The sequence below is a fragment of the Myodes glareolus genome, chromosome 1, assembly GCF_982192425.1.
Source record: "Myodes glareolus chromosome 1, mMyoGla1.1, whole genome shotgun sequence".
NCBI lineage: Eukaryota > Metazoa > Chordata > Mammalia > Rodentia > Cricetidae > Myodes > Myodes glareolus.
The window spans coordinates 143612170-143627375 of record NC_142026.1 but is presented as its reverse complement, the minus strand read 5'-3'; the positions used below and the strand labels follow the sequence as shown (position 1 = coordinate 143627375).

The 15206-nt window shown below is 35.2% G+C and overlaps 1 protein-coding gene across 1 annotated transcript in view; it reads left to right on the top strand.

The window, feature by feature from the left end:
* Lnpep (leucyl and cystinyl aminopeptidase) overlaps window positions 1-15206 on the top strand; it is a 98977-nt gene that overhangs the window by 47665 nt on the left and 36106 nt on the right. The window contains exons 2-6 of the mRNA XM_048421785.3: window positions 1468-2308; window positions 7485-7623; window positions 8807-8938; window positions 13748-13868; window positions 14718-14872. Coding sequence (XP_048277742.1) covers window positions 1468-2308; window positions 7485-7623; window positions 8807-8938; window positions 13748-13868; window positions 14718-14872 — 1388 coding nt within the window. The remainder of the gene's footprint in view (window positions 1-1467; window positions 2309-7484; window positions 7624-8806; window positions 8939-13747; window positions 13869-14717; window positions 14873-15206) is intronic.

Genomic DNA, 15206 nt, shown 5'->3' with positions numbered 1-15206 from the left:
TAATTTCATTGCTAGATCCCAAATTGTTAAAAGTGCTTCCCTTTCATTAAATTAATACGGGTCAGAAGATACAGTACATTAGTGAGATTAAAATTTGAAATAATTATTTTTTAAGAATCTGGGCTCAAATAGCAATTATATAAGTAAATATCTATATGGCTTTGATATTAAATCAGTCCATTTCTGTTTGTTTTTTTATGTCTTAATTTTTGCCGCTTATAGAACTGTTGTGAAGATTAGAAATGTTAGTTGTAAAATGCCTTGTGAGAACAAGTTAAAGATGATTTCAATTTGATGAACCTTGAACTCTCTTACAATATGTAATTTTTAAATACAAAATATTGAATGTCCCATTCTAAGCTATTAATAGATATGTAGTATTTTTTTCTTTTACCCTTTTCTTCTTGAGACCTTTCTCCTAAGTGATTATTGGCAAATGGATCAAATGGCTCCCACCACTTCCCTGACTCAGGATATGCTGGCACTTGTGGTGCTTGTTCTGGGTTCAAGGGTGGGAAAAGTTGTACTTGTGAAAGCTACAAAGCAGGTGTTTGAACTATAGTTTGATCTGTTTTCCAAGTTTTTTGTCCATGTTACTGTTTCTCATTTATCAAAATTTCCTAAGTAATTTTCTTCTATCAGTTTACTGTGGTGCAGAAACATCCTGAGGGAAACAATAGCCCATGCTCTTGAGGAGCCATCTTTTAAGCCTAGAAGTAGGCAGACCCATTTCTAATTTGCCCAAGGGAGAGTGGGACTCAGGAAGGAGACCCACACAGGCCTTACAGCGTGGTTTGCAGTATTTGGCCAAGAATTCCAGACCCGAGAAGAAAGGCATTGACTACAGTTCTTTGGGCTTCACTCAGTCCTGTTTAAAAACAGACACAGGCAGAGATGGCCAGAGTAACATCTTCTAATGTCAAGCCTAGAACCCAGGGTATTAGGTAGGACAGTATTAAAGAATGCACTATAAAATCAAGCTGTTTAAAAAAATTACTATACTTTCCTTATTAAAAGAAAAAAAACTCAAGTAAAATATTACACAACAAAATTAGCCAGGCCTTAAAACTGTATACATCTCAGTAAGCTGCTTGCTATATAGCTACAATTGCCATTCTTTTTCACGATCAGATATATTTTTATGCACTTAGTGACCACTAACAATGAAAAAAAAATCTGTGACAGAAAAACAATTAGCTTTATACCTTCATTCTTTAATATTAGCCTATATGCTTGGGGTTTTTTTGTTGTTGTTTTGTTTTTACTTTTTTTGGCTCATTACTTTTTTATACATGCTTGAGCTTTTAATGAACAACTCTAGACTGTAAAGCCTCTAATTCTAATAGATTTAAGGTAGAAATAAGTCTTAGTGATTAAAAAAAACTTACTAAATTTAGTGTTTCTAAGAAACATTGTATTATGAACTCTCCCCCACTTCTGTCTTATATTTATGTCTTTATTTTGTAGATCGACTTCAACTTCCAAGGAATATGATTGAAAACAGCATGTTTGAAGAAGAACCAGATGTTGTAGATTTAGCCAAAGAACCTTGTTTACATCCTCTGGAACCTGACGAAGTGGAATATGAGCCCCGGGGTTCGAGGCTATTGGTGAGAGGTCTTGGTGAACATGAGATGGATGAGGATGAAGAGGATTATGAGTCATCTGCGAAGCTGCTGGGCATGTCCTTCATGAACAGAAGCTCAGGCCTTCGAAACAGTGCAACGGGTTACAGGCAGAGTCCAGATGGGACTTGTTCAGTACCCTCTGCCAGGACCATAGCGCTCTGTGTTTTTGTCATTGTGGTTGCTGTCTCTGTAATCATGGTGATTTATCTACTGCCTAGATGTACCTTTACCAAAGAAGGCTGCCATAAAAGAAACCAGTCAACAGGCCTAATTCAGCCAATTGCTACAAATGGGAAATTGTTTCCGTGGGCACAAATTAGACTTCCCACTGCCATTATGCCTCAGCGCTATGAACTTAACCTACATCCAAACCTAACCTCAATGACATTCAGGGGTTCTGTGACAATTTCACTTCAGGCTCTTCAAGCCACATGGAATATCATTCTCCATAGCACAGGACATAATATTTCAAGAGTGACATTTATATCAGCAGTTTCAAGTCAAGAAAAACAAGTTGAAATCCTGGAATATCCGTATCATGAACAAATCGCCATTGTTGCCCCTGAAGCCCTCCTAGCAGGTCACAATTATACCTTGAAGATAGAGTATTCAGCAAATATATCTAACTCTTATTATGGATTTTATGGCATCACCTACACAGATAAAAGTAATGAGAAAAAGTATGTAAACCTCCTAAATGGTTTTTGTTCTGTGTCCTTCTGCATGTAACTTCTGCAGTGCAGATCCTTTTGCCTACACCATAAATGTTTTTACATGTTTTTAAATTTAGTAAGTTACATGTAATATGTAAAAAATGCTATTCTCTTAGGTAGAACTTGGAGTGAGATTTGTGGTGGAAGAGAGTAGGAGTGTGTTAGAAGGGGATGAGAGATTATATTCTCTATCATCACAAACTAACAAGCTTTTCTTGAGCTTTTCATGTTTTATGAGTAAAGAGAGCTTTACATGTTTTATGAGATGAATAGTGTCATCTGTCCCTGAAACTGCAGGCAGAAATTTTAGGAGATACTTAATGAGTTGTAAAAAGAGTGTATGAAATGTGGCATACATATATCATTCTTAGCTTACTCATTACTGGTTTACTTTTTAAAATACCACTTTGACTGTGGAATCTTTAAAAGTGTAGGAAAGAATCATATCTCAAAAAGAAAAAATAGTATATAATATAAGAGTATTCCACAGCCTAGTTGGATTATACTTTGTTGTTTAATCTTCATAGTCATACCATAGATGGATTTTCTGAAAGATGTAGTGTATATTACTATGAAATATTCATGAATAATGATAATGTCATCTCTACTCTGTGCACAAGACTACTTATATGTCCTTTATGTTAGTAGAGCATTCTTACATAATACACTCATTATACTCAGTAAACTACTTTAAGAACTATTGACACTGGCCAATTGACTAATATATATTAATATATAATATATTGTTGTTGTTTTGTTCAGTGTTTTAGAGTTTTTATTTTCAATTTCTTGAAAGAAAAGATATTTTTTAAAAATATCTTATTGTTTTTATTGAGTTATACATTTTCTGCATTCCCCTCTTTTCCTCCCCTCCCCTTCTACCCTCTACCATGACCCCCACATTCCCGATTCACTCAGGAGATCTTGTCTTTTTCACCTTCCTATGTAGATCCTTGTATGTCTCTCATAAGGTCCTCTTTGTTGTCTAGATTCTCTAGGGTTGTGGACTACAGGCTGGTTTTTCTTTGTTTTATATCTAAAAGCCACTTATGAGTGAATACATACTATATTTGTCTTGGGCTGAGGTTACCTCACTCAATACAAATAAGAAAAAATATTTTTAAAAGAGTAATTTTACTAACTGAAAACAAAAAGAATATGTTAGTTCTTTTTTTCCACACAAGAGACATGTTTAATTTGCCATAGAATGGATGTTTCTTTCTTAGCTTTTGTCAAACAATAGAAAAAATTTCTTTTCTTTCTCAGTTTATCCAAAAACACTCAAGTACTAAGTAGGGTTTTGTTTTTTGTTTTTTGTTTTTGTTTTTTGTTTTTAGTACAAGTCTGCAACTCTCTTTTGGGTATTAAGAATTATCAAAAGCTGCTTCAATTTTCTTTTCATATCAAATTGTGCATCTGCTTTTCACATGTATTTGAGGATTTTATACTAGTAGTTAGAATTTGAAACATATGGTTATATTTTAGTGACCTCTACTTAATTTTAATGTCAGATCAATGATTATTTTTCTTTTATATTCAAACAAATAGAATGCTGTCTGCATATTTCAGTTGTTGAATGATTATCTAAAATTGAGCACAAATTTGAGATTGTAATGGTAGCCTTGTAGTTTTTAGCTTTAGTTATTGGTTTGTAATCTCTGTTATCCCTAGGAAATACAGTATTTTGCTCCCTATTTGCAGTGTACATTTTGTATGTAGAATTATCCACATATATAGGTAGATAGACATACAAACAGACAGGCACACCATGCACATTATAAGACAGTGACTTAATAATTGCAAACAGAACTCTTAAGACAAGCTCCAGAGCTATCTCATCTAATTACATTATTTCTATGGAATCTTTGGGCCTATTGGTACATAATGGGAAGAATGAATGCTGTGTAGTGGAATCCAATGATTTTTAGTATAAGCATGTGTAAATTCTTGACATGGGCTGAATTGAGTTATGGTACATGTTAAAAAATGTGGGACTTGAAACTAAGAAATAGAGAATTTAAAATAGTATTTTAAACTGGTTTGGAACAAACAGAATATAAGTTTATTTACCTGCTTGTTAGTAACAGTGAAGGCCCCACATGATTGTCTATCTTGATAGAGGATAAAAGTTTAATTCATTCTTACCTTCAGGATGTCTGAAAACTATTAATCCTACAAAATTTTGTGTGGGTGTGTGTCTTACAATTTTGCTGGAGACTTTTATACTACCCCCATTATAATTAGAATAAATATTTAAACTGAGAAAATGATTAGGGAGATGCATTTCTTGTTGCTTGGAAGGCAGATTTTCTCATCATTATACCACCAACACTCTTGTTGCCTGGAAAATCATAATGTCTGATGCTTTGAATAGACATTGCTTGTGGTCAGGAAATTACCTGCTTTCCACACTGTTATAAATGTAGCCTATGCCTATTTTTATCTCTGCACTTGTTTTCATTAGTAGAGGTGATCATGCTAGCTTTTGGTGTACGGTCCTTTCACACTACTTACTTCTAACAGTTTGAAGATCTTCATTATCTGGCCTTTGTTTTTTTCTCATAGTCCATACTCTATTATGCTGAACTCTGTATTTTCTAAAATTAAGGATAACAGTAGCCAATACTTATTGGGAACTAAAACACTATAAACTTCTCAGAGCATTTTATATTTCTTTAGTCTTCTACCTTCCCTTGTCAAACTCACTAAGAAATGCTAATATATTCATAGTAACCAAGGACAAAGGTACATATAGTGATAGTCTGGCAGAGAAAGAACACAAACCCATGTTTCTTAACCACTGAATTGAACTGCTTCCCCAGTTCACACTTTCTTTACATGTTATTTTTACCAGTGCTAAGGATTCTCTTTCTCAACTACCAGCTAATTCCTGTCTTCAAATTGGCTTGAGAAAATGCTGTAACAAGTTTTTCTGAAAGCAGACATAATCACAAGAAAGAATAGGCATCTTGTATTCAGAATAGAGAATACATTGTGTCTTCAGAAAGCAGCATTCTCAGAGAAGTTTGAGAGAGATAGTTATTATATTGCTTTAACAATAATTAAAATTTTTTGTTTTATTTTTTGCTTGGTTTGGTTTTTTTTAGAATGTAGAGAGAGTCAGGTATGATGGGATGTACTTGCATTCCCAGCACTTGGGAGGTAGAGACAGGAGGATCAGAATTTCAATACAGGATACAGGTGTATGTGGTGTGTGTGTGTGTGTGTGTGTGTGTGTGCGCGTGTGTACATGTAGTGAGTATGAGGCCAATTTGGGATATTTACCACCTGTCTCAGCTGAGCAGTAGTGACTCATGCTTTTAATCCCAGCATTTGGGAGGCAGAAGAAGGTGGTCTACAGAGTGAGTTCCAGGATGGCCAAGGCTACACAGAGAAACCATGTCTCAAAAAACAAAAGACTGTCTCAAGCAAAGAGAAGAATGTTATGATGTAATTTTTATTCTTAAATAGACCTTCTAATGTGAATAATAGGGATAAAATTGAACTTTATCTCATTCCTTTTACTAGGTAAAAATGTTGGCCATTAGAAATGTTGGCATGGGGGTTGGAAAGATGGCTTAGAGGTTAACACTGGCAGCTATTCCAGAGGTACTGAGTTCAATTCTCAGCAACCACATGGTGGCTCACTACCATCCATAAATGAGATCTGGAGTCTCCTGTCAAGCAGGAATATATGCAGGCAGAACACTGTATACATAATAAATAAGTTTTAAAAAAAACAACAGAAAAAGAAATGTTGGCATGGTTATTACATGAAATTAATGCTGCCTTTTCTGGACCCATTCTTATCAGGAAAGACGTAATGATTTAAGTGTGGGAAAGTGTTATAGTTTCCTAGAATTAGTAATAAGCATCTATATAGAACCACCTATGTAGTATGCAAATGTTTTGTTTTTGTAATGTTTTACTGGATTCTGACTAAACTCTGGGCTTGGTGCAGGGATTCCTGTCTAAAGCATAACATATGATTTAAAAAAAACTGAGATATAGGTTGCAGACTTGGCAGAGTCATATGGCTAATAAGTGTGGACTCCAAATCCAATTTTCTCTTTTCTGCTTATCTCCTAAAAGTGGAGTCTAAGGATTGAAACCAGAGAGTGCCATGAGGGTGCCTGTGGCTGCTATATAAGCTGATACAAGAGAGGTGCACTTGCCCTGATACTCTGCATGGTCTTCCACATGGAGATCAGTTTTCTTCCTTGATTAGAAATCTACCATTAACTCATGCTTATTTTTGTTCTTTTCACATGACCAATAATCCATAATACATAATAATGTATGTATTGTAGTCTTAACTGCTGCTGTTGTGATGTGAAAGGGAGCACATCCTTTCTGTTCATCCTTGAAAAAAAAAAAAAAGGAGGGCTGGAGAGATGGCTCAGAGGTTAAGAGCACTGACTGCTCTTCCAGAGGTCCTGAGTTAAATTGCCAGCAACCACATGGTGGCTCACAGCCATCTGTAATGAGATCTCGTGCCCTCTTCTGGCCAGCAAGCATACAGACAGACAGAACACTGTATACATAATAAATAAATAAATCTTTTTTTAAAAAAGAAAAAGGAAAGCAGAATACTGTTAAAGAACAAATGTTTTTCTATTTTCATGAAAGCAAATGTTATAGATTTGAGATTCAGTGTTGCAAACCCAGATGTTTAATAGCAAATAGTGACAGTCCTCCCTAAGAGCTTCATGTCGAAAAGTCATTTAAGAAGCTACCTTTGTGAATCCCACCACACTCTGCAGCTTCCCCAACTTATAGACACATACTACCCTTTTCCCTTATGCTGCCTTTTTCAAGTGTTTTTTTTTCCCCCCCTTCTGTACTTTATCAGGTATTTTTGGTGTTCAAGGACCAATTCAAACTTTGTACTAGTTTCTCTACAATGTCTTTAACTCCAGCAGAATTTGTTTTCTGGCAATTGATACTCCTAATGTGCTTCCATTGTTAGGATATGATTTGAAGCCTGCTTGAAGATGCCACTTTAGACTTTTGTCTCTCTTAGTTAATTGTGGGTTCTTTAAAGTCTGAAATTGTATTTGTCTTCATACCCTTAGTACTTGGCAGGGTGCCCTGTCTAGTAGACAATCAATAACTATTGTATTGAATTTGCATTCATTTTTAGGTACTTTGCAGCAACTCAATTTGAACCTCTGGCAGCAAGATCTGCTTTTCCCTGTTTTGATGAGCCAGCATTTAAGGCCACATTTATCATCAAGATCACAAGGAATGAACATCATACTGCATTGTCAAATATGCCTAAGGTATTGTGACATGAAGGTAAAATCTTTGGATGGACCTCTTATGTCTGAGAACAGTTGGATTCCTCTTTTCTGTACTATTTGTAGGAATATTTAGATTCATATGTGTATATTTCTGAAATAACTAAATAAAAATGGAAAAATTTGCTAGGCTAAGGAACTCTTAAGGAAGGAAAAGACTCTGCAGGATTTAGAATGTGTGAGTAGGAGTGTGAAGTGTTTTCTTGCTCTACAGTTGTACAAATATGAACACTATGAATTAGTACAAACCCAGGAAATTACTTGAGAAATAATGAACTTGCTCTTCTAAGCAGTGTTGAGAGCGTGGAACTATGATTATTCTTGGTGTTTTGGCAAATGAAACTTTGGATTGTTGTCATGTAGAAATGGACAACAAAAACAGGAGCCTCTTTCTTAAGTGTTAATTGTGTGGGAGATAGTAGAGGCAACATCCAACAGAGGAGTTTTATGCTAAATGTAATTTAGGGTTCCTTTTGTGTCTACCTGAATAGCTTTGTGTGATCTGTGTGGTGCTTCCTAGAACCTGTGTAGCTAGGAGTGAGGAATAGCCACAGCAGGCAGATAATGCAAGCTACCCTCATAGACAGTAGACAGTGTGATCCATCATTGTCACAGCCCTACTCGTAACCAAATTCTTCACCTTAGTCAGTCTCTTACAGAGGTGGGCATCTACTTGTCTGATAACCCAAGTGTAACCAGATTCATGGTTGAGAAATCCTAAGAATTGCTGGCATTTCTCACCTTCAGTCTATTGCAGACTTCTCTAGTGACCTAACATATTTGATTCCACTAAGTTTCCCTTATGGAGCACTAGATTGTGTTAGAAGATATCTTAGCTACAGTTCCTTTTTAAAGTCAGTTGTCCTAAGGTTCTGGGATGGGGAAGGAGTTGAGTTTTGCTACAATTTTTAAATGAAAAAACAAAACTACTGCTCCTTGTAACTTAAATATATTGAGAGCTAAGTTGGGATTTTCATGATATTCGGTGTGTCCTCTTGATCAAGGGTGTTAGAAGAAACTGAAAGAAGGGGCTTTCTTCTCTAGAAATTTGTGTTGAAAGATTAAAATATGCAAGTATTACCTACATTAATTTTTAGTTTCTCAGTATATTTGTTATTGATTGCTTTAATTACAGAACTGTCATCTTTTTTCCTTTTGGCTGTAGAAGTCATCGGTCCCTGCAGAAGAAGGACTTATTCGGGATGAATTTTCTGAAAGTGTAAAAATGAGCACATACCTGGTTGCTTTCATTGTAGGGGAGATGAGGAACCTGAGTCAGGATGTAAATGGAACCCTGGTATGTTCCTGTACTAATTCTCTGAACACCTATTTATATAGTAAGCTATGTAGAATTAATTCTTTAATGTTTCTTGGTAGTTACCTTATGAAGACAGGCTTTTAGATCAAATTCTGATATTTTGTAACAGAAATACTACTTTTACTTAACTGTTGTGTTTATCTAAGTTTTCTATTTCCAATAAAGACTTGGGAGTCAGATATTAGGTTGGAAACCTGATAGACCAAAGAAGCCATGGAGGAGCAATCAGTTGACCTTCTCTACACTTCCTACACCAAAAAGAAAGTCCAAAAATACCTGCTAATCCTGTGCCTCTATTGTATCCTGGGTCCTCTGTATATGCTATGTCTAGTCCTTGTCAACTAGTCACTGGCTCCACCCCTGATTCAAAGCTGACTTTATTAACACAGTCTCAGGGTGTGAATATCCCACAACACTTAACTCTTATTTATTGTCATTCATTTAAGTCAATAGTTTTCAAGTTTTTTATTTTATAGTAGAATCATTGTAAGACAACATAATATACTAGCATTTCTAGAACTGTACTGTAGAAAATATGACAGTCAGTAGCCTTATATAGCTCTTTAGGTTTAAACTAAAATAAAATGTATGGAAAATCTCTGCTTGCCATACTTCAAGAGTTATAGTAGTTTGTGTGGCTATTGATTATAATAGTATATTGGCTGTAAAAATGAGATGAGTATTCTTTAAAAAAAAAATTTAGTAGCCGGGCAGTAGTGATGCATGCCTTTAATCCCAGCACTCAGGAGGCATAGGCAGGAGGAGCTCTGTGAGTTTGAGACAAGCCTGATCTACAAGAGTGAACAGCCAGGACCGTTAAACAGAGAAACCCTGCCTCGAAAAAACCAAAAACCAAAGAAACAAACAAAAAAATTTAGGTGCTGGTCTACAGATCAGTAGTGTTTCTAAGCATGTAAAAGGCTCTAATTTCAATCCCCAAAACCAGAAGAAAAAACAAGTCCTTGTTAATTTTATTCATAGAGAATGTGTACGATTGTTTAACCTAAGGGCCTAGTTTATTTCCATTTTCTTATAATTGGTGTTCTAATCAGGATATTTTGTTTTTCCTTTTCATTAGTACCCATGTGTAAATAGTTACTTGATTTGAACTTTTATTTTATAGTAGAGATATAAACACTGATGATAGAGAAGAATTATTTTTAAGTATCTACTTCCTATTTACTTTCCAGCCTGCTCCCAATCTGCCATGTTAGCTTGTTATTGTCTGTAGGATTACATTAAAATTTGTCATTTTGATATTTAAGACCATTCTTTACAAGCTCAACTGTATTTTCCATTGTTCTAGAGTGAATTCTTCCATCACTCCCAGTGTCACAATTTATTATCAAATATATAACCCATTGCCATGTATGCTTTACATTGGGAGGAAAGTTTAAGAAAGGAGTTTCACAAAGCTTTTTTGGGTGGTAGGTAGAGGCTTTTATTCATCTGTATTAGATGGCAGAGCAGTTTAACAAGAATATGTCTTTGGTATGGATGGAATTGGTCCTTCAAAATTACTAGCTCTAATCTCTTGAAGAGACTACATTCTGATCCCCTCTGCACCTCATTTTTCAGGACTGTAATATATATACAGAGATGCACAGGAAATAAAATCCACTCATATGTATAAATGTATTATATATGCATATAAGTACATACGCATAGGTAGAGTACACAATACATTTTTCCATATGTAACCATATCATTTAATCTTTTGCACAACAAGAGATTTAATCTCATTTTTAGTGCTTCCTAGTAGTAAATATGGTTCTTTTTAACAGCATGAATAAGCAATAGTTGTTGGAGGCTGCTTGTTTATTCCCAGCTGCCCAGACTTGAAATAACCACACAGAAATTGTATTAATTAAATCACTGCTTGGCCAATCACTTAAGCGTATTGCTACCTAGTTCTTACATCTAGGATTAACCCATTTTTATTATTTTATATTTTGCCATGAGGCTCATGGCCTACTGGAAAGGCAATTCACGTCTTTCCCCTCTGGTAGCTACATGGCGTCTTGCAACTCTGCCTTTTTTCTCCCAGCATTCAGTTTAGTCGTTGCCCCCCCCACCCTCCCACCCCGCCTAGCTCTCTTCTGCCCTTTCACAGGCCAAGCCAGCTTTTTTATTCATTAACCACAAAAAACAACACATATACAGAAGGACTTCCCACGCCAAGTAGTTTTACTGCTTTTCTCCTTTTTTATTAGGAAATAGATAGGGCTATACTTTGTATTAGCAGGCTGTGCTAGGAACTTCATGCTTTTCTTGAGGTTTTTGTTTTGTTCTGTTTGTTTCCTTGCTTCCTGCTTCCTGTGTTTGTCATCGATGGGCTAGTTGAAAGAATTAATTTAATCAGCCAGATATGAGTACCAAATCTGGCATGTAATATTTAACTAGAGCCCTCAATTTAATTTTAATTTATTAAATTTTAATTTAATTTTAATATCAATATAATTTTAATTTATTCACAAACATGTTTTTGTTCAAAATTTCTAAAGTAATTTAAGTCATTTTAAGGTTCCTCTTGTTGTGAGGAAACACCATAACCAAAGAAACTTGGAGAGGAAAGGGTTTGTTTGGCTTATACTTCCATAGTACTGTTCATCATTGAAAGAAGTCAGGACAGGAACTCAAATAAGGCAGGATTCTGGAAATGGAAGCTAATGAAGAAGCCATGGAGGGGTGCTGCTAACTAGTTTGTTTCTATGGGCTTTGTTCTGTTTGCTTTCTTATATAACCTAGGGATAGCACTACCCACCATGAACTGGGCCCTCCCCTGTCAATCATTAATTAATAAAATGACCTAAAACTGGATCTTGTGGCAGCATTTACTCAATTGAGGTTCCCTTCTTTCAGATGACTCTATCTGTGTCAAGTTGACATTAAACTAACCAGGACATATCCCAAATATCTTTCAATCATCCTGGTACACTTTGCCCATTTGATATAATTTCCTTCTAGTTCATCTAATCAGTCATTAAGAAGAGACTCAATATATTCTTTATGTTAGGAATTCTTGTTTAGTTAACCTGTTTTGGAAAGACAATGTGTCCTTTAGATCCTACAGGTCATGTTATTTCTTCACATGGTTCTGCTTTTGTTAGCTAGTTTTGTTCTTATTACTTTAAGGTACAGACAGGTTAAACCTACCAGATCCTCTATTTTTCAGTTGTAAAGAACCCTTTGCTCTAGATAAGCAGGGATCTCCATAGTTGTGATTATAGGAATCTCTTAAATGGTCTTAGTAGTAGATGACAAGAAAGCATTTAGGCTTTAAGGCTTTAATATAGCTATTAAGACCTAGTTGCCAGTAGATTTTCATTTGACTGTGACTAAGATATTTCTTTTTCTTTTTCTTTTTTTTCTTTAATCTTTTTATTAAGTTTCAACCCAGAACCTTAGGCTTTTTAACATCCTCCTGTACCACAGAACTGTACCCTAAGTCACCATTTAGTAGTAATTAATTAGTGTTCTCTTACCGAACCCAAGCTGTTGTTTAAGGCATGTTATTGTTTAGTGAAGACCTGTAATACTACTTCCTCAGGATGCTAAGGCAGGAGAATCACAGGTTCAAGATGTGCCTGAGCTACAAAGTGAGTTCAGATTGAGCCTGGAGAACTTACTGAGACCCTGAGTCCAAATAAAAAGTAGAAAGAGGCCTCGGGAAATAGCTTGAGTGGTAGAGGGGTACCCTAATATGCACGTAGCCATATTTTAAATCCTTCAGACCACAAAATGACAAAAAAAATTTCTAACTAGATACATTGTTCTCCTTATTTTCTACTGTTTTATCATTATTTTAGAATAAGGTTGATATAAATATAATGAAGAGATGTTTATGCATTAAGAAGTTAAAAGCACATGTTCTTTACCTTTTTTCTTTTTTGTTTTTTTTTTTTTGTTGTTGTTGTTTGGTTTTTGTTTGTTTGTTTTTTAAGAGAGAGTTTCTCTGTGTAGCCTTGGCCATCCTGGAACTTTCTATATTGACTAAGCTGCACTTTTTTTTTAAGGAAAAGAAAAAGAATTAGAGAGTAAGAAAAAAAAATCCAAACTACCCCTTCTCCTAATAGTGTTCTAGGATTGAGAATAATTTCATCCCTTGGTCAAATTTCAGTTTCTTTAATAACCATATCATATGTACTTAAACTTTTCATTTGTCTACCAAATGGTATGTAGAAAGCATAGGTATTTAAGCAACCTGTGTGCTTTCTTATATTTGCTTTTTCATGAGTATGTACCCTGAAGTGAATGAGCAAGGTGAGACCAGAATTATAGTGAGGGTGTCTAATGTTAGGATTTTTTAAATATTACATGATCCATAAAAGCAAACCAACAACTCAAGTTAATATTTGTTTACTAATATGTATTTAGTGCCCATTGGAGTACAGGCATGGTAGTAGGTGCCAAAAGGATTAACACCTCAGTTTGTGCTGCAGATAACTCATCATCGGTGTAGTCCACAGATAAGAGCATTTCTATGTCTTCAGAGTGTAAGATTGTAAAATTAGGCTAGTGCATATAGTTTGCTTTGAGATGTAACACAGTTTATTTGAACTATTGAAAAAACTTTAAAAAAATTAAAACACTAGGTAATTCTTTTGTGTGGATATGGATATAGATGACTTGTTCTGTGTGATTGGAAGAATTATAAGCAAGAATTTCTATCCTAAAAGATCTCATATGATATGCACTTCTTTAATTTGCTGGTCCTAACAATGCCCAGATGAGTGTCATGGCATTTTAGTTTTACCAATTTACATTATGGATTATGTTTCTCTTTAGGTTTCTATATATGCTGTACCAGAAAAGATTGATCAAGTTCACCATGCCTTGGACACAACCGTAAAGCTCCTTGAATTTTATCAAAATTACTTTGAAATCCAATACCCACTTAAGAAATTGGGTAAGCTATTAATAGTGCCTTTGCTTTTTAGTGCAATTTGTAATGAAGATTTGCTTCACAAATGATTTTTTAGAAAAAGCTTTTGCAAAAATTATTAGGTTGGTTTTTTTGTTGTTGTTGTTGTTGTTTTGGCTTGGGTTTTTTTTGTTTATTTGTTTGTTTGTTTGTTTTCCGAGACTGGGTTTCTCTGTAGCTTTGGAGCCTGTCCTGGCACTAGCTATTGTAGACCAGGCTGGCCTCGAACTCACAAAGATCTGCCTGCCTCTGCCTCCCGAGTGCTGGGATTAAAGGCGTGCGTCACCACCACCAAGAAAAATTGTTTATGTTGTAAAAATTGTATTTATTAAGATTATTTACAATCTATAAGTTTTTTTAAACTTGAACTTTAAGTTACTTATAAAACTTATAAGTTTATGGGTTGTAGGAATTTGCTTAGGGCTCCATTTGGAGGTTAACTAACTTTCAAGAAATTTCCAATTCAAATATTAAAAAGTAAATACTGGGAGCCCATGAAAACAAGATTTAACTTCTGAGTTCAGTGTGATGCTGGTTCTGAAGAACATAGTGGGATTTGACCTGGGCTTTGCCTTGTTTACTCCAGTCTGATTCATTGTAAGGGAAATGGGCTATTTTTTTCTTTGTTTGGAAACATTAGAATTGTTGATCACAAAAGGGTTTTATCATTTCTTCCTCATCTGAGAGCCAGGTACATAGCATGTAGATCTAGAAAAAGGAAGATTCTCAGTGTTAAGGTTCATGGAAGATCTCAGTGTCTTTACTGGGTAGAGCATCTTGACTTAGAGAGTTCCTTAGATGAGAAATTGATCTCTTTATTCTTGTTCTGTCCAGATTTGGTGGCCATTCCTGACTTTGAAGCGGGAGCAATGGAAAACTGGGGCCTGATTACGTTCCGAGAAGAGACTCTTCTGTACGACAATGCCAGTTCTTCAGTAGCAGATAGAAAACTGGTTACTAAGATCATCGCTCATGAACTGGCACATCAGGTATTATCAACCAGTGCTATTACACCAAAAGCCCTAGAGTTTTAGTAAACACCTGTATATTATTAAGTACGTTACTCTCCTGTGGTTTTAGTGTTGCTTTTATATAGAAAATGATGCTTTTAATACAAACTTAATGGCCAAGGTAAAATAATATCCGTTAGAAGTTCATATTCACATCCATTATCTCATCTCACAAATGTCTAAGGTGAGTGGTAATTCCATTTTACATGTATAGAAACTGAGACTTAGTCTAAGAAATGATTTGCTTAAACTTATACAGCTATTAAATTTTAGCATTAAGCCTTGAAGAATAAATGTTATCTTCAGATTATCT